The 26,173-nt window shown below is 27.8% G+C and overlaps 1 protein-coding gene across 3 annotated transcripts in view; it reads left to right on the forward strand.

Annotated features, from left to right (window-relative positions):
* The window catches only part of LOC107446630 (TBC domain-containing protein kinase-like protein), a 50,100-nt gene extending 24,171 nt beyond the window's left edge, over positions 1 to 25,929 (forward strand). The window contains exons 13-25 of one of the 3 annotated variants that reach the window (XM_016061322.5): positions 734 to 783; positions 3,174 to 3,267; positions 5,692 to 5,826; positions 7,584 to 7,646; positions 7,733 to 7,910; positions 10,332 to 10,415; positions 11,591 to 11,676; positions 12,351 to 12,387; positions 14,747 to 14,908; positions 16,107 to 16,270; positions 19,612 to 19,772; positions 23,128 to 23,278; positions 24,557 to 25,929. In XM_016061322.5, coding sequence (XP_015916808.3) covers positions 734 to 783; positions 3,174 to 3,267; positions 5,692 to 5,826; positions 7,584 to 7,646; positions 7,733 to 7,910; positions 10,332 to 10,415; positions 11,591 to 11,676; positions 12,351 to 12,387; positions 14,747 to 14,908; positions 16,107 to 16,270; positions 19,612 to 19,772; positions 23,128 to 23,278; positions 24,557 to 24,667 — 1,476 coding nt within the window. In that variant the 3' untranslated portion in view covers positions 24,668 to 25,929. Of the gene's footprint in view, positions 1 to 733; positions 784 to 3,173; positions 3,268 to 5,691; positions 5,827 to 7,583; positions 7,647 to 7,732; positions 7,911 to 10,331; positions 10,416 to 11,590; positions 11,677 to 12,350; positions 12,388 to 14,746; positions 14,909 to 16,106; positions 16,271 to 19,611; positions 19,828 to 23,091; positions 23,279 to 24,556 lie in introns of those variants that run through there. The other 2 variants (XM_071179149.2, XR_015432535.1) reach the window with 2 other exon arrangements.
* The last annotated feature ends 244 nt before the right edge of the window (positions 25,930 to 26,173 follow it).

Below are 26,173 nucleotides of genomic sequence, written 5' to 3' on the forward strand. Positions count from 1 at the left end.
GGAATTTTAGCTGGCGTGTTATAATTTTAAGTTCTTTTGCTATTTGCATTTAATTAAATTCGTATGATTTAAATGTTCTAAAATTTTATTAAATTAAAAACCAAATTAAGTTTGAATTAATTGTTCTCAATCTAAAATTATTTATCTGCATAGATCGCAATGATCAAATTCCTCTTTGTATAAATTCAGAAGAAATGTATAAATTCAGATTTGTATAAATTTACATTTTTAACTTATTCTTCATAGCAAATTCACTAAAGTTTTCATTCTAGCAATGAATGCACCTTTCAGGTTTTAAATACAATTATTTAGGATTTCTTGTTTAGGATTATGCTTGTTTAAAAGAAATTGATGATGGAATCGTCACAATATAAGCTCATAAAAAATTTATTGCATAAATTTGCATATTGTCGTATCATGTTAAAAAATAAAGAAATTCTAAAAAAGTATATGCAGAAAGGTCTTAGAAAACATGAATAAATAACATGGATTTACGATTAAATTGTAAATCAATGACATCAAAAAGTGATAATTCAAATTCTTAGGGCTAGCAATTCTATCACGGAAAAAAAACACCACTATGAAATCTGAAGAGGATCTTGATTGATAAAAAAAAAGACATTTAATACCCAGTCATTCTTAATATTTTTGGTGCATTCAAACTAATTTATGATTTTAGGAAATTATTACTAACTGTTAACTGATATACCTATTTGTTTACAAATTTTTTTAGAGATTAAGGGATGTGGATAATGATATTTATTACCCTCTTACTGAATATTCGTGAGTATAAAATTTAACTATTATTAAAATTATGCAAATGAATTTTTTTTGAGTGAAAATAGTTTTTAGCTTTAAAAAAATATAAATACAAATGCTTGAAATCATTTGAAATTCGCTTGTAATAGTTTTAACGCTAGAAGATAATAATTAACTCTTGTTTTTTTTATTTTATCTCTTTCTCTTCCATTCTGGAATTAATGCACAGTAAAAAAAAAGTAAATAAATACATAAAAATAAATAAGTTAAACACCTTGAATAAATTTAGATCTAATGATCAGATTTTCTCGTATTGGGACTCAGCGGTTCACGGGGATGCCTCAAATATGGTACTTAATTAGTGTAGACAATATTTTATACTACAAAATCAGACATAAAATGCACTTTCTCTGAATAAACATACCTTTTTTTGTTGTTGCATGATTCGGATTTCTGACCCCCAAAATATGGAGGGCAGCCGCCATCTGGAGAATATGCTCCCAATAATTTAGGTAAAAGAGCTATTCAAAATTTTAACCCCCTAATGTTAATTTAACATTTTGTGCATTTTGCTGTATCTCAATAAATTTTTAGGCTAATTTAAAACTTATTGCACACAATTATACAATTTGTTTATCAAAAGATAATTTCATGCTAAAAATCATTTTTAATAATTATTTATTATTTTATTTTATAATAGGCGAGAAAATTTTAAATTCTAAGGTATAAAAATTTTTCCATCATTTTAAAAAATGTATTCCTGAAAAATTCACATCTTTAAAATCTAATTTTTTATGAACTATTCGACCAATTTTGTTCAAATTTTAAATTTCACTATTTAAAATGTGTAATTACAATAATTTTTTTTAAAACTTTACCTTGGAATTCAAATTTTTCCAAATACAGTAAAACCTCGCTACAACAATATTTTTGGGTCCAAATAAATATATTGTTGTAGAGGGATATATTGTTACATCGAGGGGCAACATACTTTGGGGACAAAATAGGATTTTTTAAAAATTTTAATGTTGTGTATGTATTAGTTATAAATGTATATATTTTATAAAAAATTAATTTTCAGAGTGTTAGTTATGGCCAAATATTAAAAACAATTGAAATAAAATAAGATTGCAAACACACCAGAAAACCGGTCAGCAGTGAATCTTCTCTTGTCAGAAAAAAAAATGGAAAAATGGCAAAAGAAGATAAAATAAGATTTTTTACATTATTTAAAAACCAATTATAAATGGAGAAAATAAGGTTGAAATTTGGAAGAAAAAAATCGTTTTACAGGGGTTTATTGCTTCAAAGAATATCGTAATATTGAGAGGAGGATGGCATTAATTCATATGAAAGTTCTTCGGGACCACGAAACATTATCGTAATAGAGGGAGTTATTGTTGTATCGGATATCGTAATAGCGAGAGCTCACTGTATAATTAAATACAGTAATAAATAATTATTTAAAGAAACACTTTAACATATAATTATTTTTGAATAAACAGCTTTTATAATTGTGTGCAAAATTTTTCAAATTGCTTAAAAAGTTCTCGAGATTTAACGAAGTATACAAAAAAATAAATTGTCATAAATTGGCCCAAATTTTTAACTGCTGTCCTACCACCTACTTCTATCTATAGAGACTAAATTTTCCAGCTTATTTATTCTCCCAGATTTTTTGAGGGTCCGAAATCCAAATCTGACAAAAAAATTTATGTTAATTCCAAAAAAGTATGTTTTTATCTATAAGTTTATAACTTAAAATATTGTATGGACTAATTAGTATACATATTTGAGGTTACACCCATGAATTACGCTAATATTAACCAATCATTAGATTAAAAGTTATTTAGGATGTTTTATTTATTTATTTTTTGCACGCTGTCCTCAAAATTTGGTACAATTAGTAGTTTGAAAAAGGTAAAAAGAACATGTGAAGTTATTTTAAAATTAGTATAACTATTTGGGATTCAATTTACGTATTATCCAAAATGTTTTGCTCCAAAAATTTAGTTAGCCAGTTTAAAATATTGTATGATTACTTCAATAGAAGTAAGATTATTCAAGCTTAATTATTTTTGCTTTTATATTAAAAACTTCTTTTACTTTTCAATTGAGCTTAACTTATGATACTTTAACTTTTAGACCCATTATTTTTGTATTAAACATTTCATTTATTAATTGTAAGTCTGTGTAATTATAAATCTGAGTTTGGGCAGTAGGATAGAAAGTTTGATAAAAAAAATTCTTGTAGCACAAATGTTAATTTGAAATGTGTCAAATATTAACCTTAAAAACTGTTTCTGGTGTAACTAAAAGGATAAGGGCATTTTTGTAAATACAAATAAGAAGTTTGGATAAAAATGCTTTAGAATTTTATTAACAGTAATTTTAATTTTATATTATTACTTTAGTTTGAATGGCATTACTCTTGCATCATGTCTTTCAACACTTAAAGAAACATCAAAGCTTCCTATTATCATTAAAGAAAAAGATGTTGAGTACCAGGTAATAATAAACACTTTGTTTGATGCTATGTTTAAAGTTTTTATTTTCCTAGAATTATAGATTTGAAAAAGTTTGAAGTAAATATTTCTGTTTTGAAATATCTTCTATTTTCAAGATAGGAATTAGCTGATTACCCATTTTTATGTTGTGCTGTGCCTTAGAATAAGTTATAGTTATTGGTACAATATACAATACATAATATGCCCTAAATGTTTGCATCAAAGATGTATCTCACTCACTTTTTTAACAGTAACAGTATTTATAATTTGCAAATCAGATATAAATCTGTCGCCTTTTGTAGTAAACTCAATGTTAGGTCTCTCCATGTAGCTCACATACTTATATTGGATATTTCACTCCAAAATTGTTTTTTATAATGTAACTTGTTATTTATAAAACAATTTAATGTTACTTTGATATAGTTTCGTTTATTCACATATATAATAACATAATATACAGTAGAGTCCCGATTATCCGAGTTAATGTGGACCACGACTAACTCGGATAACTGAAAAACTCGGTTAAAACGAAGAGTATAAAAAAAGAAAGAAAAAGAGTTGGTATAAATGTAATATATTTAAGAAATATGAAATTTATACGAGTATACCACATACAATTCCTATTATTATTAAAAAACTTACTTGAAAAAACTTAAAAAGTATACTTTGTGAGAATTAAAGAGTTTTTACTTAAAAAAAGTCCTTAATCGTTTTTTGTTTTACATAACTTTGGTGCTTTTCTGCAGCAATGTTTCACCATTTTTTAGGGATAACAGGAAGTCTGGTGTCGCCTCTTTTTGTTGTTCTATGTATTCAGTAGCATTTTCGACAGCTTTAAGTTCATCTGCGTGAGAGATTTTTATATATTGATTTTCATCGTCACTGTCTTCATCATCTTCGCTAGGTTCATTTTCATTATTGACGATATTAACGATCATTTCATGGGATCAAGTTGTTAGATTTTGTTTTCCCGAGTGTTTGGAAGATAAAATTCAGATTTATTTTTGGCGGCATTTTTAAAAATAAAAAATAAACTAGAACAAAAAAGTCCTTAAAATATTTGATAGCTCGGTTAAAGCGGAAACTCGGATAACCGGGGCTCGGATTATCGGGACTCTTCTGTATTAATGTCTGAAGAATTAAGAAACCAATATTCATCAGGGATGTTTATTATTCTCCATTTCTGGTCATGTTTGCTCAACTTATCTTTCTGTCCTTACAATAATTGTTCTGAATTGCATTTTAAAAAGTATGTTTTTGTGCCCAATTTTATATAAATCATGAATTTTTATAAATTTAACAATTTCTTAACTATATTCTATTGAATTCAAAACTAGGTCGTGTTTTGTTTATTTTTTCCTTCAAAATTAAAATCAATTTTAATCTAATGATCAAATATTCACATACTAAAATGTGAGTTTAATAGTTCAAGGGCCTAATTTTAACTTTGTTAATTAATGAGTACAGAAGATATTTAAAACTGCAGAACCACACACGAAAAACAGGCTTTTCTAAATAAAATTTGAGGAGTTGCTGCAATCTGAAAAATATAATTAGGACTTCTTGTTTTGAAACTGTCTGCTTCAGTTCAGTTTTATTATTTTTTTCAGTAGTATTGCCAAGGAACTTAAATGTTGAAGAATATGCAAAACTTTTTAATTCATGAAATTATTTTTTACAGCTTATGTGACAGGTATTAAAGAAAAGAGAGCCATCTTTGAGCTAAATTAACCAACCTTAATTTTTTTTTTTATGCATATATATATTGTCATTGTAGCTTTGGTTTTTCTTTATCTTGATTTCTGATGATCTTCATTCAAACACCTCTGAGTCCTTAGCAATTTTTATAATGCATAGATTATAGTTTAGTTTTACATTATCTGTTACATTATTTCTTGATAAATTGATTTTTTTACTGAAAATTTACACACTTACAATATATTGCTAGAAGTTGCTGTTTTGTTGAATGCTATCCAGATGATTGACTGGTTAATGCATATGTTTAAATTTAATTATATTTCTCTCTGATTGCTTGCCTTAACTTTAACTATTCATAGAACTCTCAGAAAAATTAAGTTTCAGTTATTGTGTTTAGATAAGGAGGAAAAATTCCTTTTAAATTTAAGGCTTCTGTTTTGATTTTTAGTTTGATGTCAGTTGTTATGAAATTTAAATCTTTTTTCCCCAATCGTTAATTTATTAATGAATACACAGCATTGTGAATGGATCTGGTCCTGTCATAATCTTTGTGCTTAAAAACGTTAGTTTCTTCTTTGCAAAAGGAAACACTTTTAGTTCATTTTCAAAAAGAGGTTTAACACTGAATTTTATTAAAAAAGAAACATAAGTTAATTGTTTTGCCTGAATAAATTTTTATTATAAATTATTTAAGCAAGTTTAGTTTAGCAAATTTATTTTAATTTAGCTTCATCGTATAGTTCTTTTTAAAAAGCTACTTGAAGGATATCCATATAAGAGGACTCAAATGCTTCAAGAAGCTAAGATTGATGTACCCCCTTTGTATCGTCCTTGGATTTGGGCCACTCTCTTGGACATTGAGGTGGTATATTTGTCATATTACTTTCATATATTTAATGTATTTGCTATGTTACATTTTCAACTTTATTTGTTTGTCTTATTTGTTTACAAAAATATAAGTGAGAAACAGATTATCATTTTCTTGACATTTTATTCTTACAGTTTTAAAGATGCATAAACTATTTCGCTGAATTGCTATTGAAAGAACATTAATTTTAAATGATGAATAACATAATTTATTATACTTCATTTTCAAAAGAAATTGCTTTACATTTATTTTCAAATTGTTCATTTTAAAGTTTCAAATAAAAAATTTATGTTTTTAGTATTATGCAATTGTAAATTAAAACCAAATAAGCATAAAGCATTATACTTAACTGGTTTAAAATTTAATTTAAATTTAATGTTTTCAATAATAAAAGCTTGTTTTCAGTAAAAATATATTGGTAAATAAATTGAGGAAAAATTACAAAAATAGCAATCTCCCAAAAATTGCCAATCCTAATCAAATCTGAATATGTTATCAAATACGAGTTGCTGAGTAAAATTTCAAAATGTAAATTAGTGGCGCTGTGAGGGAATGATATCATCTGCAATGAGCATAAAATTGTATGTGTGATCGCAAGCCTGTGAATTCTACTATGTTTCTGAAATTAAAAATTTGAGATAGCTAATTTGTAACAATGATCTTCAGGTATCATTTGTCTGAAGAATTGCTATGGAGATCTGTTGGAAGAAAGGTAGGACAAAGTGAGATAGAATTGGTCAGATGGCTAAATGTGAGTCTTTTTGTGGTTCATAGACTTTGGCAACAATTTCTAACCAAAGGTTAGGCATTTAAAAAGTTCAGTCGAGGAAGACCAAATTCTATGATGATCGCCGGTGACCAATATTTATTGCTATGTGCACAAAGAATTAAAACTACAACTGTGAGTCAGCTCAGATCCAATCTTAGGGCAGACACCGGAAGATTGATGTCAGCGTTTGCAATGCGTAGAAGGCTTCATAAACATGGTTGGTTCGCTATGCGACCAGTAATTTGGTTGCCACACTCATAAGGGAACGTTGGAGCTGAGCATAGCAACATGTTTGCATGCCTGACCAATGGAGGGCTGTTGAGTTCAGCTTCTCTGATGAGTTTAGATTTAGCCTCTTATGGGATAGTAACATTGTTTGATTTGGAGAGAACCTGGAACCCAATATCATCCATGAAATATCCTTGAATGAAATTCATACCAAGAAGACAGTATCTGTGTGTGGGGTAGTATCTCTTTGGGTGGATACACAGACCTGCATATCTTTACGCTTGGAACTATGAATGGTCACATGTATATATATAACATCCTTGTGTGTCCTTATGCTGGTACAATAAGTGATTATTTTGTGCTACAGGACAATAAAGCAACACTGTGTAGGGCTTGCATTGTGGATGATTACTTTCATAAGCAAATAATTCAGCACATAAGTGGCCAGCTCGATCACCAGACTTGAATCTTTTTGAGCATTTTTGGGGTGCTTTAGGAAGAGATGTAGCTGCTCTCAATCCTCCTTCTCAAACCCTTGCCACACTTGGCAACTGATAGACTGCATAATTGAAAACATCACACATAACTGTATTGCTGCTAAAGGTGATAATACTTCATACTAAATGTGCTTTTTCTATTCTAAACTGACATATCTGATTTATTCATTTCATTTTGTAATTTTTTAAGTTATGGTCATTTTTGTGATTTTTCCTTCATTTATGATAATTATGATTTTTATTTCTTTGTTATATAGGGTGATATTCAAAGCATATATGATAGTATAGATAAAGAAACTCCAACACCAACTGACCGCCAGGTAGCTAAAAAAAAATCTTATTTTTTATGGAATAATACTGTTAAGTACTGTATCACTATGCTATTTTAAATGTTTTCATTTTCTAGATTGAAGTTGATATCCCTCGATGCCATCAATATGATGAATTGCTATCTTCTCCTGCAGGGCATCTAAAATTTAAGCGAATTCTTAAAGCATGGGTTGTGAGCCACCCTCAGTATGTATACTGGCAAGGACTGGATTCTTTGTGTGCACCATTTTTGGCATTAAATTTCAATAATGAAGGTAATTTAATTTCAAAATTTGCATTTTTTATTTCTTCTGAAGATATTGTGTAAAATATGTACAAGGAAAACACGGAGATTTTTCCCCCTCTAGATTTGAGTGACAACCCTGTTGCATTTAAAGGCATTAAAAAAAATTTTTCAGAAAATTTAAAGAACATGGATTAAAATTAAATTTATCTAAAAGCAAATTTTTCTTAAATAAATGAAATAAATTTTTTTTGGGGCACAAAATTGATGCAAAGATATTGTACAAAATCGATGAGAAAATTCAGCAATAGTTAATACACTAGTTCCGAACAGTATTTAGTTTTAAAAGTTTTTTAGGTGTAGTGAATTTTTATGACTGGTTTTATTTAAATCTTTCTACAGTTGCTAATCCTTTAAATAAGATAGCTCGTTAACTCAAAGAGTTGAATGGGAGTGGTAAAAAAAAGTGGCAAAATTCATTTGAAAGTATAACTTATATATAAAGGGGGAAAAAAGAGATTTATTCGAAGCAAGTATTAATTGATTGTGACCTGTCAGTACCCTTAACATTAGCTTCGGATGTGTCCCCTGTTGAAATTGGACCAGTTCTTTACATGTTTAACCTGATAGAACTAAGAGAACCACAGCATTTGCATCCAGAACTTTATCAAATACAGAAAAGAATCAGTCACAGGTTGATAAAGAAACTCTTTTTATCATTTAGGCTGTGAAAAATTCCATCTTTATTTAAAGGGTTGGCGATTTACCCTTATTGCAGACCTTAAGGCGCTAGTAACCATGTTTAGTTGCAAAAAAGCCTTCTCATTCTGACTGCTATGAAATGACTGCAATCATTTTGCAGATTTGATTAGTATATTGGGGCACTCAGCATCATGGAAATGCAGACTTTTCGTCCAGGCTCCCAGTTGAATCAGAACCATTAGAACTCAAAGGTAAAACAACTCTTTTTCCAGCTCAGTTATCTTAAATAGAGGCTTTGTATTAGGATCCTTAAAGATTTGGCGAAAGCTACTTTGACTGACGAAGAGTTAAGTCCAATTCTAGACTCTCTAAAAAGAGGTTGTGATTTTAAAGGGAAAGGAGGTAATTTAGAAAAGTACCCTCTAGAAGGAAATCACATACTTTATGGTTCAAGGGTTTGTGTTCCGAATAAATTTCAAAGGCAACTTTTACAATAACTCCATGCGGGACACTTGGAGTGGTTAAATTGAATGCCATTATTCATATGTGTACTGAAACAATATTGACAAAGATAGTTTCTGAAGAATTTGAACAATTCTTAAGATTAAATAGAATTAGGCACAAAACTTGTGCTCCATATAAACTGTCAGAAAAATATGTGTTCACTGTGAAGCAATCACTATATGCAGTAAAAACTATCCTAAAACCATATGTCAAAAACTCACATTTTTCGTTGCATTATAGAAAAGCACCAAATGTTACAATGTTAGAAAGTCCTGTCTGTCTTTTTTATTTAAATTTATTCTTTAAGGGGTCACAGTACCTTTGCAACAATTTTTTAAAATAAAGGTATGATCATTCATTTTGAGGATGCTTTACATGCTCATTTAAGTTATAATCAATAATTTATCTTCAAAAAATGATTAAACTGTTTAATTTTTTCTAAATTTTAAAAAAAGTTGAAAAAATTCTAAATTTTTAAATCCCTAAGGCTTTTTTATTTTAACATATTTTCAAAAAAAGTTTTTTTCATAGTGCTTGCAATATTTATATTAACAATTTTGTGCATTCATTTGTTGATATATCAATTAGAATATTTTTTATAGATTATTTTGTAAAAAAGAAGAAAAAAAAGAGTAAAAATTCATGATAGGTATATATAACATGCCGTAAAAATTTTAATACCTCATAAAATGCTTATTCCATGCACAGTTTAAATAAGTGTATTATACTCAAGATAAAAAAAGTTTACTTCAAAGCTTTATCTTAAATAGAAAAAAATCCTTAGGGATTTAATTAAGATTAAGACACAAAATTATCATCTATGCGAAAAAGCACTTTAAAGTCAGACTGCTGGGCAAGTTTCTGTATTAGAACAATTTAAAATCATTCATAACTTTTTTAAAAATGTAGATAGAGAGATGAATTTTTTTCTATACATCTGAAATACTTTGAAGTTTTATTATAAGCAATAAAAAAAAATTTGGTATTTTTGTCATTTTTTGGGTACTGTGACCCCTTAACATAACTTCAATTTTTTTAAAATTCTATCACTATTTTTATTCTTTTAAAGGAAGGCTTATTAAAATGATAGTTACTTAAAATGTCTTTATATTTTACAAATAATTGTGATAATTTTTTGAAGAGACAACTCTTAAAATCAAGTTAAAAATTTTTCTCCTTATCAAATATTTATTTATCTTTTTTTCTTACATTTTCTTTTATGTTGATTGAATGATTTTTTTTTCAGCATTAGCATATGCTTGTTTTGCATCATTCATTCCCAAGTATTTGTATAATTTCTTCCTGAAAGATAATTCTGCTGTTATTCAAGGTATTTTGATATTTCTATTAACTAAAGCATCTATATATCTATATTAGATGTTATAGTATAACTAGTGCTATTATGCTTTAGCTATATTATGTATACTTTGTACATTTACACTATATATGTAGACGAAAGCAAAGAGAAACGTGAATAAAGCACAAATGAAAGTACAGTCAATTTTAATTTAATTTGTTGAACCCTGGGGTTTCCACCAAATCCCTTCACACCTGTTTCTTATCCCCCTTGTTATATCCTTTTTAGAATTTGTTCCTATTGGTTAATTTTTTATGCACTATGCAGCCATTTGTGTTCCATCCTTAGCAATTGTCCAGCAGTGTATATCCATTTTTTGTAATTTCATTTGTGCTTTATTCATTTTATTCTTTGTGTTATTCTACGTGGCACAAAGTATACCCTATTCTTTGTTGGATACTATGTATGTGTTATAGAACTAATGTACGCATAACAATTTGAATAGGGAGCCTCTTTTTACATCTATTCCATCAGTTTGAGTGTCAAAGATAAGATAACATTTTATATAATTTAGAAATAGTGGTAAAGAAATTTTCAAGCAAATGCTTATCAAAACCATCCTGAATAACTAAATCTTATGACCTTACAGAGACTTTTCAGTATTATTTCTTTATTTTATATTTAAGTAGTTATTTATCTATTTTATACTGCAAATAAATAGTCTCTTTAAATAAATAGTTCTAGAAGAGAATATACAAGTCGAATAAAATATGTCATTTATTGAAGAAGTTACAATGAGTCCCATTTTTAATAAAAAATTTGTGCTGTTATCATATCTCTTCCATAATAGTAGCAATAGCATTTCCCCCCCGTATCGCAAAAATGATTACTACCGCCAAGAACCACACACTCAATTTCAGAGTGTTCAAAAATTTCGCATTTGTTTGTTGTTTTTTTTTTACTAGTTCACAATTGTTTATAGAAATTTCTTAATTGCAAATTTCATTGTTTACACACCCAAAGCTAGTCTGGTTAATAGAGAATTGTGATTTATAGAATTCCATTATGCAGATCTTCTGTATCTTATCTTGTCTTTTTTGTTATTTACTGAATTTTATAGTTCATTCTTAAAGTAAAGTTTTATTTCTTTTTAGAGCTATTATTTTTTATTTCTTTTGAGAAAATATTTATTTTTGATTTTTTTACAGAGTACCTTGCTAAATTTTCCCATCTAATCGCATTTCATGATCCTGAGTTAACAAATCATCTGGATAGCATTGCATTCATACCTGAGGTGAATTATTCTCCTATTCTAAATGTTATTTTGGAATAGTTCGGTAATTTTAAGTGTTAAAATCCATTATTCGTGGTTGGTTTATAATTGATGTATTAATAATTTTCTGGTATTTTCAAAAAAGTAAAGGCTTTTATCAGAGGTTTTTCTCTACTGATTTATTTATTAAGCCAACTCATTGGTTTAAGCAACTAAGAAGAAATAAAAAGCTATATAAATGTATAAGTCTACACTTCTTAATACAGACACAATAGATAGTTAACGAAATTTATACTTAATTTTCAAGTGCAACTTCTCGTAATCCCAGTTTGTAAAAAAGCCATGTTTTGAGCATATTTGAAAATACAATGTGCTATTTTCGGTACTAAAACTTCAAACAGTTTTTTTAAGAATAATAATAGTAATTTAAAGATGCATGAAATATTCTTATGTAACCTCTTGTTTAAACAATTGCCTCTCTTTTTTTTATGCAAGAAATTTCTGAAATCAAAAATTCTTTCTTCAAAAAAAATAAGCATGAATGCAAAGTGTATAAAATATCTTCAAAGGATTAGAAAAAATAGTGTTCATTCTATTTTTGTTTACTTATAGAACAATATTAGGAAAATGTTCAAAGATGATAATTTTATTTTGATTGTTATTAAATAAATAACAAAGTTATATTTATTTTTTAGTTGTATGCAATACCATGGTTTCTCACTATGTATACACGTGAGTATTACGAAATTCAATATTTTGATTTAAATAGAGATATTTTCGGATTTTCTGCAAGATTTTCCCTACCAGAAAGACTGATTGCCCATGGAGTGAACTACACACTTTTCTCTTGCGACTCAACAAAGAGTCACGTAATAAAATATACTAAGCTTTCATTAAAATCCTGTGTCTGTTTTCCTGCTTGGTCCGACTGCATCATTTTACATATATATATGTGTATGTATATATATATATATATATATATATATATACAGGGTGGTCCCGAATTCATGGTACAAACTTTAATGGTAAGTACAGGACATTGTAACAATGATTTATTGTATAGGAATGTATAGTCGCAAGTGACGCGGTGAGGCGTAAACAGAAGAAATAACGGCCGAAAGGAAAAACAAAGATTTTATTGAAAGCGTTGTTGACAAGTGTCATGTTTACAGTAAGTGTTCAAAATTGCGTCCACCAGAAGCGATACATGCTTGACAGCGTCGGTGGAGCCATTGGCGTACACGTTCAAAGATGCATGGTATTTCACGCACACCTGCAGCAGCTACAGATATGCGAGCGACGAGATCCTCATCTGAGTCAACTGGAGTCTCAAAAACAAGATGCTTTAGATGTCCCCATAAAAAGTAATCGAGGCTCGATAAATCGGGAGATCGGGGTGGCCAAGGGATTGGTCCACCACGCCCAATCCATCGAGCACCAAACTGCACACTACTGCCCTCTACCGGCAATGATACCAACCGATCACTCCATTTCTCTTTCCTTTTATTTCCCCTGTTTACGCCTCACCGCGTCACTTGCGACTATACATTCCTATACAATAAATCATTGTTACAATGTCCTGTACCTACCATTAAAGTTTGTACCATGAATTCGGGACCACCCTGTATATATATGTATATATATATATATATATATATATATATATTATAAGAAGAGAGTGAAATGATAACATGTAGCCAATCACAGAAGGCTTGCGGTTAGTAACGCACAAAGCAGCCAATCAAAATTGAGAATGCATGCGTGGTAATAATTTTTAATAATGCTGCCTGCTGAAATGTTACAACTAAACTTACTACCTATAGCTTATTGTGATTTTTATTTTGTTTTGAGTATGTCTAATGACAACGTGACAGTTATCTATTGTTGTCCGAGCATTTTTATTGGCCGGAAAATCACGTGGTAGGATCCAGTTTTTCCTAATTCATTTCCATATTGTTTTAGTTGTCATCAGCATAAAATTAATAAAAGTTGTAAAAGTTTTGTTTTTCTATAAGTATTTGTGTATCTCTAATTTAAATTTATTTTCCTTTACTGCTATTATTAAGCTTTGAATTCTAGAGTTTAAAACTAAGAGAATTAATTTATTTTATTTTATTATTATTATAATGTAATTATGCGGTACATTTTAAGATAAAGTTGTTTAGAAAGGTGGTCTAATATTATTAACCATTTTACAATAATTATTTTTGTGCAAAAAACATTATATACTGTTATAAATTACAGTTAAAGAGATCTGTTAAATGATTTAAAACTTAATGATCAACTTCACGTACGATGAGAAGCAAGCAAAAATTGTATTTAATTTATCCGCCTCTTTGGTAAGCGAAAATATTAAATTATGGTTTTGAACTCATCAAAATTGTTTGAACAATATAATGTTAGAACAATATAAATGTTATTTTAAAAAATGATTACTTAGAAAAAATAGATAATAATATTTGGACATGGGAAGTGGAGACAGAAGCGTAAGCAAACAGAATTCTTTTCATCACATATATGTTACATGAATAATTTTAACGTAGGTAAAAAAACTGTTTTCTGCCAAGAAACGACAATTATTGCGAAGCAATCATCGGGGTTGGTGAGCGGCAGTGAACAGGGGACTTAATCCCCTTATATATATATGTATATATATATATATATAGATATAGATAGATGTATACACAAGCACACACGATAAAGACAAAAAAGGATAAAAGAAAAATCTTTTAATTTTCTTCTTCTTTAAAAATCTTTATATCTTTTTCCATATTTTCTCTATATTTTTTAACTTATAAATCTTGTATATATATAGTACAATAAAGGCAAGAAGGATAAATTTTTTAACTTATATAATGGTGGGTATAGCCGGGAAAAATTTAAAAAGTGGTAGAGTAATTTTGAAGATACAAATTGACTCTACTAAGTCCTATCTACCAATATATATTTAAAAACTAAAAGTAAAGAGAAATTAAACGTTTTGACATTATCAAGAAATATTGGTCTCCACTTTTTAAATTTTACTTAGTTCTGGCATCCTGTATATATATATAATATGTATACCTATACCATATAATTTTCCTGTTTTTAGATGTGTTTCCTCTTCATAAAATCTTTCATCTGTGGGATACTTTGTTATTAGGACATGCATCTTTCCCACTCTGCATTGGTGTTGCTATACTAAAACAATTAAAGAATAATTTATTGTCTTACAGTTTTAATGACTGCATTCTGATGTTTTCTGATATGCCAGGTAATATTAGGTTTAATTTGTTTTTTTCATATTTAACTTATTAATAGAATTTTTTTTATAAACTTAACCAAAGAAGTTGTCTTAATGCTTTATAAGTACTTTTTTTATCTGTGTTAAAAATATCAAATTATAAAAAATTTCAATTAGTCAATTTTTATTTGAATAACTTCAAACTCTGATGAAAGAAGTGTTCATTATTTTCTAAGAGTTCTTATAACTAATACCACTTTTTAAATTTAGTTCTTCACTTAGTTTATTTAGTTTTTATTGTTAATTGGTATGAAAAAATTTAGCTAAATATATAACTAAAATGAACTACCATATATCCCAGTGTACCGTATATCCCGGAAGTCGACCTATTTTTCATTACAGGCTAGCAAATTTCTGGTACATGTTTATAAGTTGACTATTGAAAATACCGATTATAAAAATTTCTAATTAATAACAAATAAAAAATTAACAAATGTACAAAATTTTCTCAAGTTAAAAATATTTCACATTGTTCTGGGTAGGATGCATTTGCCCTCTATTAAAAGCACCCTCTCAAAGATGCATTAACAAATGCTGTGTTTGTGCCGCTCCAATAGACATTTGTTAAATGATACTGGACGAGTGGCAAAATGTGTATTCAAGTTTTATAAAATCTTTAAAAAAAATAAGGAATTTCAAATTCTTTGGATGAAGATGATCTTTTATGGGGTTCAGCAGATGAGGATAAGTTTGAATCCATTGCAATGTGGGATCCATATGACGACACTGTTAGTGTTATTGATTTTGATGCAGACGATGTTCTGGAATCTTTAAATTAGTAACTTTTTGGTATGTTTTAAAAAGTTTCATTATGCTTTTTTCCTAAATTCTCTTGAATAAATTATCTTACATTTTCTTATTCTTAATTCTTTTTTGCATAACATCATTTCAAATATTGTTTCTAAAAAAAAACCATTTACATTTATAATGGTAGAAGATATGATGAGAGAAAATGCAAAAATTAATGGAATATAACATATTAAAAATAGTTTTTGAAAGGGGTATATTGCTATAAAGTTATACATATCTATTTCACTGTCTGTAATGCATCTATATTTCACAGTCAACTAATGACCGACTTTATTACTGTTTTAAAATTATTATCTATTTTTTCTTGTTTTTATTATAGCTTTCTACTTCTTATTTTCTTATCTTTTCCTATTTTTAGAAATTGACATCCAGCGTTGTGTCCAAGACTCAATTAAAGTTTTTTGTAGTACACCAAAAAGTATAACATACAGGATGCATGAAAGTCCTAATCCTAAACAAAAAAAACGTTTTGAATCAAACACTAAGTTTTCAAAGGCCGATAGTGTGGCAGATTCTGGTCTGGTGTGTATTTTATAGCTCAAGTATTAGTTAACTTTTGTGTTGCGATTGTAATCATTTTTATGTACATGCGTAATTTTTCAGCAAGCAATTAAAAAGAAGAAAAAAAAGCTTTTTTTTTTCAAACTGTAATTTTTTAAATTTGTAGAAGCTAATTTATTTATTATATATATATTATTTTTTGGAGGAAATGTTAGCGATATTAAACAAGAGTTTAGGAGCCTATAAATTAAGGAAGTAAACTTAAGAATTGATATTTAATGTCTTAATTAAGATTAGCTACATCTTGTTTAGAAATATTATTTTTCCGTATAAATATGTAAATTAAATAATTTTGTGTTAAAATCTCTTATGTGTGTTGTGTTAAGTATTTTAAGCAAATTAAGTAATTTTCTAATTATAACCTGCTTTTTTGATGTATCATGTCAATTTTTGATGTATCTGTATGATCAATTTGCTTATAAAAGCGTATAGGAAAAGGGTTTTAAGATTTTCAAAAGAAGTTTTAAGAAGTGTCGATTTCGTGGTATTGAAGTGCATAATGTAAAATTAACCCTAAAAGTTTGAAATTTCCAAACAGATTCTCATTAAGTTGAAAAAGAATTATTTAAAAAAAAAAATCTTATTTCTCTGATCATATACAGTTTCAGTTAATAAAAAATAAGTTCCGAAAAATTCAAGTTATTAGTGTTGTTATTTGTTGAAATGTCTTTGCAGTGCAAAAAAACTTAAAGTTAGTATGACAAAATCATAATAAAAAAGTTTGAACTTATGAACAATTTCTTATAGAATTACCATATATATACCTTTATGGTTCAAAAAACTGTTTTATTGTGATTTTATATCTTATCCTATACAAGTGTGAGTGACATAGAACTTAAAAAATCAATTGTGATTCTCTATCTTAAGGTATCAAAATTGATTATATCATACTTTAATTTGAAATACTTTTTTCACGAATTGTGAAAATATCTGACAGTTTTTTATATATCTATAATTAAATAACAATAAATTTTTGTATAATGATATTTTCTTACTCTATAAAAAATACAGAATAATAATTCTCTGAGTTGTAATATGTTCAATTGAAATCTTCTACTTTTGTCAAGAGTATATGTTGGCATATGCCTGGAAAGCTGAAAATTTTATAACCACAGTTGGAAAAAAAAAAATTATTATTCATATTGTCCAATAAGCAAATGTGGCATTCTTATAGTTAGACTTTAAAAACTAGTCAGAAGTTGATCAAACTCCAGAAAGACAAACATTTGAAGTTAAAATTTTTAGACATGGAGCTAAGCGATGTCGACAGAGCTTATTTTGCTGAAAAAAGTACCCATGGCTGAGAGCCTATGTGAACAGGTTTTTCCACGATGAAAATTAATAGATCAAAGGATGGGACCAGGCTAACAAATGGAAATTTGTGAAACATTTTGTATCTGTATATAACAGGAATTTATCTTTAATTTTATATTAGTGGAATTGTGCCTATGTATCAGTTGAGTTAATCTTGTTCTTGTAACTTTAATGTTGTACCGTCATTCGGGGCTACTTTGTGCAGGATTTCGCAGTTTTTGAACTTTGACATGTAAAAGAACTATGTTAATTCAAACTTTAGTAAAATTTATCGATATTATATTCATAACTGGACTCAGACGAGTGAATTTGATAAATATTGGCATTATTTGTATGTAATATTTACGAGTTATAAGTCAAAACATACCTTGCACAAAGTAGCCCCCAAATGGGGCTACTTTGTGCAGCGATAGGAATTCAGTTTAATAATCATGTTTTTAGTAAAATATTGATATAAAATTGTTAAAAAAGTTAATTGTTGACATTTTAAAGACAAAAACATCAAGATATGTAAAGATATTAGTTTCAAAATAATTTTCAGCATTAAAAAACCATTTTTTTGAAGAATTTTTTTCTTAAAAAGAATGTTTATTTCAAAACATTTGAGTTTAAACAAAAGAAAACCATATACATTTTTAAACATTGAAATGGATGAAATTTTAAAAATAATAATTATTACATATTCATTAACATTTATAATATTGTTAAATTTGAATATAACATCCTTGAATGAACATGACAGAACTTGCTCTTCAGTTTCTGTCAAAATTACCCGATGTCCTCTAAAATATATTTTTATGTGTTAAATCGTTTGATTAAATCATTAGAAAAATCTTTGTAGAAGAAAAATAATAGTTTACCAGGAAGTTTCACGTGTTTCTTGTGAATTTTATTAGAGATAGTATTTCTGTGGATTTTGTACTTCCGAGAAGCTTCTGCAATCGACATACCACCAACAACTGCTTGCACACATTGTTGCAGCTTTTCTAAAGTGTAATCACGGTAGTTTTTCGTTCCAGGTATTTTTTTATAACGTCTGACCATTTTTCTGTCGAAAAAAAAAACGAATGAAACTTTGCACAAAGTAGCCCCAAAATGCATTTTTTTTCATTTTCCATTTATTTGTTATTAATATTCAAATTTTTTTAACGCTCACATGATATAATTGTTTATTAATATATAAATAAAAAATTTTGTACTTACGACAATTTTTTTATTAACGTCTTTGCATTTCACAGCTAAAGTTTCCACACACACTTTTCGACATCCGACGTCCTCGGAAAGTTGTTGGCATTGGATGAACGAAACACACTCTGAGATTGTTTTAAAATTCGAAAAAATGTTTGTAGTAATAGAAGAGACTTCTATCTTCAAATTCCACACATTTTTAACGTGAAATAAACATAATACTGAATAGCAGCACTTGAAAAATGCCAAATTCGAATTTGCACAAAGTAGCCCCGAATGACGGTACTTAAAAATTTATAAAATAAATCTAATGTTATCATTATTATATTTTTAATGCTACTTATTACTTCATTTTATCCTTATGTTTAACCTGTAACTTTCCAAGGGCCACCCATGTCTGGTTAAAGCAATCACTTTTTTTAAAATCTAATTTAAAATATTGCATGAAAGAGAATAATTTAATTTTCTGAATTTAGTTTCCAAACAAAATAAAATTTTAAAAAATTTTCCAATCTACTACTGGTCATAATGTCATAATCTACTAGCCTTTTAGAGGGCTTACTTTCTTCAGATAAAATACAGTACCCTAAGGTGCCGATGTTAACTGTTTTTGTTTCTTATTTTTAACTATTTGGTACTGCATTGGACTCACATTGTTAAATTGCATTGTTTGACTTTTTTGAATTTGAGCTCAGTGTGTGAAAATTGTACTGTTAAACCCAACCAACTCTGAGCCTTAATTTTGATGCTGCTCACATTTTGGAAACCTATCTGTATTAATTTATTAATGTGTTTTTCAGACTATGAAACCAATCCCATTACATGAGCTTATATCTGAAACATGTCCGAGAATTTCTGCTGAAGATCTCTTAGACTTATTAGATATTTTACCAGATTCTAAAACCAGAGCCAGATCACAAAGCATAAAGTTATTGGTGATTGACATTCGACCAAATGATGAGTATCCTTTTCATTTAAAAATGCACCAGTTTTATTTGCTACTTGCTGTTAAAAAAGTAATTAATGTTCATTTTCAATACAAATTTTAAAAATGCTTGTAATTTAACTTTTAACTATAAAAATGAGGGCACAAAAAATAAGTTATAAGTTAATAGTAATAAGTTATAAGTTAATTATGTTAACATTTCACAACTTGAGAATGAGTTAGTGAAGAATCATTTTTCCAAAAGTTATGCTTTTGCAGAAAAAGTGAAAATTACACTTGCAAGAGTTCATATTAATCCTTTATTGTCAATTTATTTATCATATTTTTGATATACAGTGGAACCCCGATTTTACGTTGTCCGTTTCGTACGTTATCCCGCTTCCTGCGTCATTTTCTGCTGATCCGTGAAAATTTCCCATACCGATAATGTTAAAAAATCCCGGATTTTGCGTTACCCCTTTTATGAAAACCCGCTTGATGCGTTTTTCTACCAGCAGGTCAAATTAATTTTTTTTTATTCTACAACTCTCACACAAACTTTTCCCCAATTTTTTGAACATGAAAAACTTGCTTTTCAGCTGTATGTAGCAATTCTTGCATTCTTTCTGTTCCATTTGACAATAGAGGGGTAGGTAACAAGCATAAAAACTGCAAAGCATAAAAACTCTAAAACAATTTTTACTTGCAAATGTAAATCAAGAAGCAAATTTGCAATAAAATGTTAGTATTGAACGAGTTGTAGATGAAATTGTAGCTAAAAACAAAGAGGAAGTGAAAATTACTAATCTTTTCCATTAATTTAACTGGTAGGTGTCAATTTTTAAAAATATGCATAGATTTTTCTTAATCCCGATTTTACGTTATTCCGCCTCGAGCGTTTTTTATCGCTAGTCCGACCGAAAACGTAAAATCGGGGTTTCACTGTATTAGCAATGTTTTATGCTTTTCTGAAAATTCAATTTTTAAGTTTTCAATAAATGATGAAATTTTGTTTATCATGACCCATTATTAATATTAAAAAATTTGTGTTATGCAAATTAACTGAAAATCAAATATTCTTTGAAAGTTATAATCTATAAGGTGGTAACATGTTTCAAGACTCAGAGCTCCAGTCTTGCTAATTAAAGTGGATTCCACTGTTACTATAAATCAGAATATGGCAGCATCAAACATGGTTGAATATTATTCGTCTCCGGATACCCATAAAAATTTGCCGGGTCTGGGTACCCAGTACCAGGTCTTGCGACTAAGGACAAAATCTGGGTACCAAATAGGAAAATTCTTTTTCTAGGTCCGAGTAATGTTTTCTAGCCGAGTAATGTATAAAAAAGGGTACATCTCAACAAAATAAGTTTGTTTGATAAATTGGAAAGTTGCCGTATTCTATTACATATGATCACCTTTCTCTACTTGGTGAGGAAAAAGTACAGAAATCCTGAATTATTTCCTATTGAAAAATATAAAAAAAAATGCCAGTTTAATCAATTCAGGGAACTTACAACAAATTTTGGGTTTCAGACTTTTCTGGTGCACCATTAATTCTGATATATTGCGTACAAATTATCTGTTAAAGAAGTAATGCATTTAATAATGCAGATTATTGATCCATTTGGATAATATGCCGAAATTTTTTTCTAAGATCTAAAAAAAACAGACATTACAAAATATCTGTTTTTGTTCTTGCTATAAGGTGTGGCAATCTAATATATGTTTTTTGAAATTAAAATACATTAGATAGTAGCAATTCAAAAAAAGTATGGAAGTGTTCTAGAGGAAAGAGTGACAAAGATATTAAGATTTCTATTCTTATAAATTGCTACTGATTCATAGATAATGTTAAACAATCTTTAATCAATCAAAACTACCCTAACAGGTAATATTTTAAGAGGAAAATAAATACTGGAAGGAAAAAAAATTTTATATTACCAATTTTAAAAATAGTTCAAGAATAAAAATTGTATCTGTAACTTTCTATAATTATGCTTTTTTATTACACAAAAATGTTAGGGCTAAAATTTCTGTTATTTATCTCTATTTTTTTTCTTCCTAATTTCGTTCTCCCCTTTTGCATTTGGTTTGCCACTTTCCATTGTTTTTTTATTTTTTTATTATTATTATTCAACTCTCGATCTTCTTCAGGGATTTGCTATTTCTGTTTAACTGCAGTGGTATGTGCACCTAAAACAATGTTTAGTATATAGTGTTTATCCATTGTATATTTGGTTAAACATCTTTGTATTTATTAATAATTGATTATCATTGCAACAAATAAATAGTAATAAGTTTTGTAGTTTTTTTTTTACCAAGCAATTTTAAAACCATAGTTGTTATTTTCTCCGAAAGGTACAGTATTTTACATTTATAATTTTTTTTATTTTTATGAGTAATGTCTGAAATTATAGGCATGAACAATTCAGAAAGGGAGTAAAATTACTAATTGTTTTTAACCCCTTGCCTGTGATGCCCGAACTCAGTTCACGCAACAGAAATGCACTGATTTTGGAATGCCCAACCTGAGCTCGGGCAAGAGAAATATCAGTACTTCAATTTCGTGAAGCCTGAACTCAGTTCACCCTATAATTAGTAATTTACCACTTTCCTATTTGATGGCGATATTTGATTTTAAATTTCCCCTGAAAAATTTGGCAGTTTCAAGTTATTTGTCAGATTTTTGTGATTTTGCAGTTTCAAGTTATTTGTCAGATTTTTGTGATTTTGCCGTTCAAAGGAATCTGAGAGACATAGAATTCATGGCAGTTGAAATAGATAATATTGCTGTATTAATTTATTATATTTATCCTCAAATTTATTTAATTTGATTTGCTGTAATTTGAGTTATTATTTCTGTAATCCATTAGCATTTCCCATATATGTTAAAATATTAAATATAGTAGTCATTTCATTCAAAATTTAGTGTTTGAAAAAAATCTATTTCTAGCATTTTGATGATGATAGCAAACAAATTTAAAGAAAAAAAAACTCCATGTTTGGCACATTTTTCCTAAATATATTCCACAGGCAAGGGGTTAACAACAACACATTTTTCCTAAAGCACTTAAAATGAGCATAATTTTCTTTTTTTTCTTTTAAAGTTTTTCTTACCAAATTAAACACAAGAAAAATTGAAATAAAATTTTTATTACATTCAAATGACCATTACCTAATAGCTAAATATTATTTCTTGAGAGTAGATAGAAAATGTCTTTTTAAGCAAAAAGGTCCAGCGTTTCTATACATGCCACTTCCTGTTTCTAATCAATTTTATGTAGAAAAATGTAATAACTCAAAATTTACAATGTTTTAAGAATGTAAATATATACTTTATTGCTTTCAGTGTTGCATGAATAGTTCTATTCTTAATAGTATCTAGATATAGCAAAGGAGCTCTGCCAAATAGCATCAACATTCCTTTCTCATCTGCATTCACATCTGACGGTATAGTGGACAGTCCGATTATTCGAAGCTATAAAGGAAAAATCATTACAGTTGTTAGTAGTAACACAAATAAATTAGCTTCTGAGGTACATTTAAACATATTTTTTTAGTAATATTATTAAACTGGTATCTTATGTATAATCTTTCTTCTTCAGGTTTGTTCTTTTGCTTCATATTTAGTTGAAAATAAATCTTTAAATATATGTATTAATTTTTCCCAATGTACTTTGCTTCTGCAATAGATTGGAAGAAACAAGCGCTAGGCAATCATACACACCAAATCTAATTGAAGTATAAATATTTTACATTAAAAAAAAAAATTTGTCATGTTATTACTATTATCGCATGCAAGTATAGTAAAGTACTTGCATGCAGTAATAGTCTAGCTTTCTCAAAGAATTTTATAAAAACAGCAATAAGTAATAAAGTAGAAAAACAGTTAACTAACTTGAGCCTACGATTCTACACTTTTTTTTTTATATATTCCTTAGCAAATTTAATTATAAACTTTTTGTACCTTCAAATTTATTTAAATAATTCTGAAATAATATCTTTTGATTTCAAAATTTGATTATTATTCTTGCTATTTTCATAAATAGTTCATAATTTTAGAATACGAATGAATGCTTGTAATAATAATTATTATTATAATTTTTTTTTTTGATATTTGAAAACATTTGATTAGAATAATGTGTAATTGAATAAAAAATCATCTAATCCTCAATAATAAGAATATAAATGATGTCCTATCTCCATATTCCCAATCACTGTCAAATTAAATTTCTGTTGAAATTCCTCCAGATTGTAGTCCTTTGTAAAAAGTGATGTTGCCTGTTCTCTACATTCGTGATTGCATTGTAATAAAATATGTGATTCATTAGATAAATAATTGAAAAAGAATCTTGTTTTAAATAAATTTAATTTTTGGTAAGTAATGAATAAAAGCTGAATGAGAAATATATAAAAAGAAATAAAAAAATCAGTCGGATGAAGGGTTTTCAGAATATAGGACATTTTATGGCATGTGGAGAAAATATGAATTATAGGTCTTTTATAAACAATGTTTCTTAAAAGCTTTCAAGTTCAATTTTTAAGTTTTCTATTAGTTGATAGCTGCATATATTCGATATTTATAATTTAGTATGCTTCACTAATATTGTATAATACTAATATTTCAGACAAAGATTCTTATCAGATAGTTTATCCTGCAATGCTGTAAAAATGTTGAAATAATATTTTTCTTTGAATATACTCTTAAGACTAACTTAAAATGAAACTTTGAAAATACTGTTAAGATTAACTGAAGTCAATAGAAAGGAGAGTAAAACAAGAAAAAACTATTTCTTTTTCTTCTTTTTTTTTAGTTTGCGACAAAACTTGTGCGTCAAGGATACAGTCATGTTTGTACTCTTCATGGTGGAATAGAAGTCTTACAAAAAACTGGTTTTCTTACTACTTGTAACACTGAAAGTTAAGCTGATACATTCCAAATTATTCAAATAATGCTATGGATAAAAAATTTTAATTTATTCTATAAATACTATATTATATTTTATAAAGTTTACTAGAGTGGTGTGTTGGGATTTTAGCAAGTCTGTGAAATCGATTTTTTCTCATAAAAGTAAATGTAAACAAACATCGAAATATGACTCTTATCATTTTTTAATAATAATTAATTTTCTTAAAATATATTAAAACACAATTATGTTGTAATTATTAAAGACTGATACTTTTAGGAATAAAATGTTCAAAATTGTTGAATAAATTATAGTTTAAGATATAATAAATTTCATAAGTTGGAAAAAAGATTTAAAAAAAATACTGCTAAAGCATCTGCTAAACTATACTAGTTGATTAGTAAAATATTAACAATCAGAACTAGATCTGTAAAATAGATAACTCTGGCAATTTCTAATGTTTCTTTAATGAGAAAATGCGAGAGGAGGAAAAATTCATAGATTTCGTTCTTGGTATTTTGAAAATTTTTTTTTGGAAAATTTTTTTTTTGTTGTTGTTGTTATTTGTTATATAAATCACCCTTTCAGAAAATGAAAGTCTTGATATATTTAAGAGGCTAATACCTTCCAAAGTAGACTTATTTCTAAATATAATTCACGAATGCCCTCTACAGAGAATTAAAATTGTGATGGTATATCTTCGGATCATCCCTAGGAATGTTTTTCAAACCGTTGCCAATGGCCCATTGTGCAGCTCTAGTGTGACGTAAATAAAGTATCTAGCTACAAACATAATTATGTTGGCTCCCATTTGCTATCATAAAAAATAAATAAATAATTATTTTGGTAAAATATTTGTTTATTAATTCTTTTTCTGATGTATTTGTTGTATAAATATTAATAAATAAAATTAACTACAGCAAAACAATACTATATGATTAAAATATTTCTGCTTTCGATCGTGAGAAGAATTAACCTACGATAATAAAAAGCCCAAGCATCAACCTAGCAATCTTACTTCTAATTGCTTGTAGTTTTCATGCAAAAATGACAATGCAATATAAAAAACATGCAATATATAAACTTTTTTTTACTGACAGATTTTCATAGATTTCAAATCTGTATATTGAATCTAAAAAAAATCATTGTAAATAGAAAACTTTTCTATGTATAATTTAATGTACTCTTAGCAAATATTTATCTTTTTTTGAAATGTTCTTTGTAAATTTCATGTTATATTACTCTTTGTATTATTTAAATTAAATATATGTTGTATAAAATGTGCTATGTATTTCTTTCAAGTTTAATCATTTGTAAACTCGTGTAAATCTTTATTCATTTAAGTCTCATCTTCAAAAATTTGGTAGAACACAAATCTGAATTTTTTCAGATAATTTTAATCTTTGTTTGAATAAAGCGTTAAATAATTTATGAAATTGAGGTTGAATATCTCACGGTAATACAGTACAGTAACTTAGCTTATCTCATAGTAATATCCTAAAACAAGTGTTCTAGTCAATTGTG

This window comes from Parasteatoda tepidariorum, chromosome 3 (genome assembly GCF_982258835.1).
Source record: "Parasteatoda tepidariorum strain Cologne lab strain chromosome 3, Ptep-v5.0, whole genome shotgun sequence".
In the NCBI taxonomy this organism is placed as follows: Eukaryota; Metazoa; Arthropoda; class Arachnida; order Araneae; family Theridiidae; genus Parasteatoda; species Parasteatoda tepidariorum.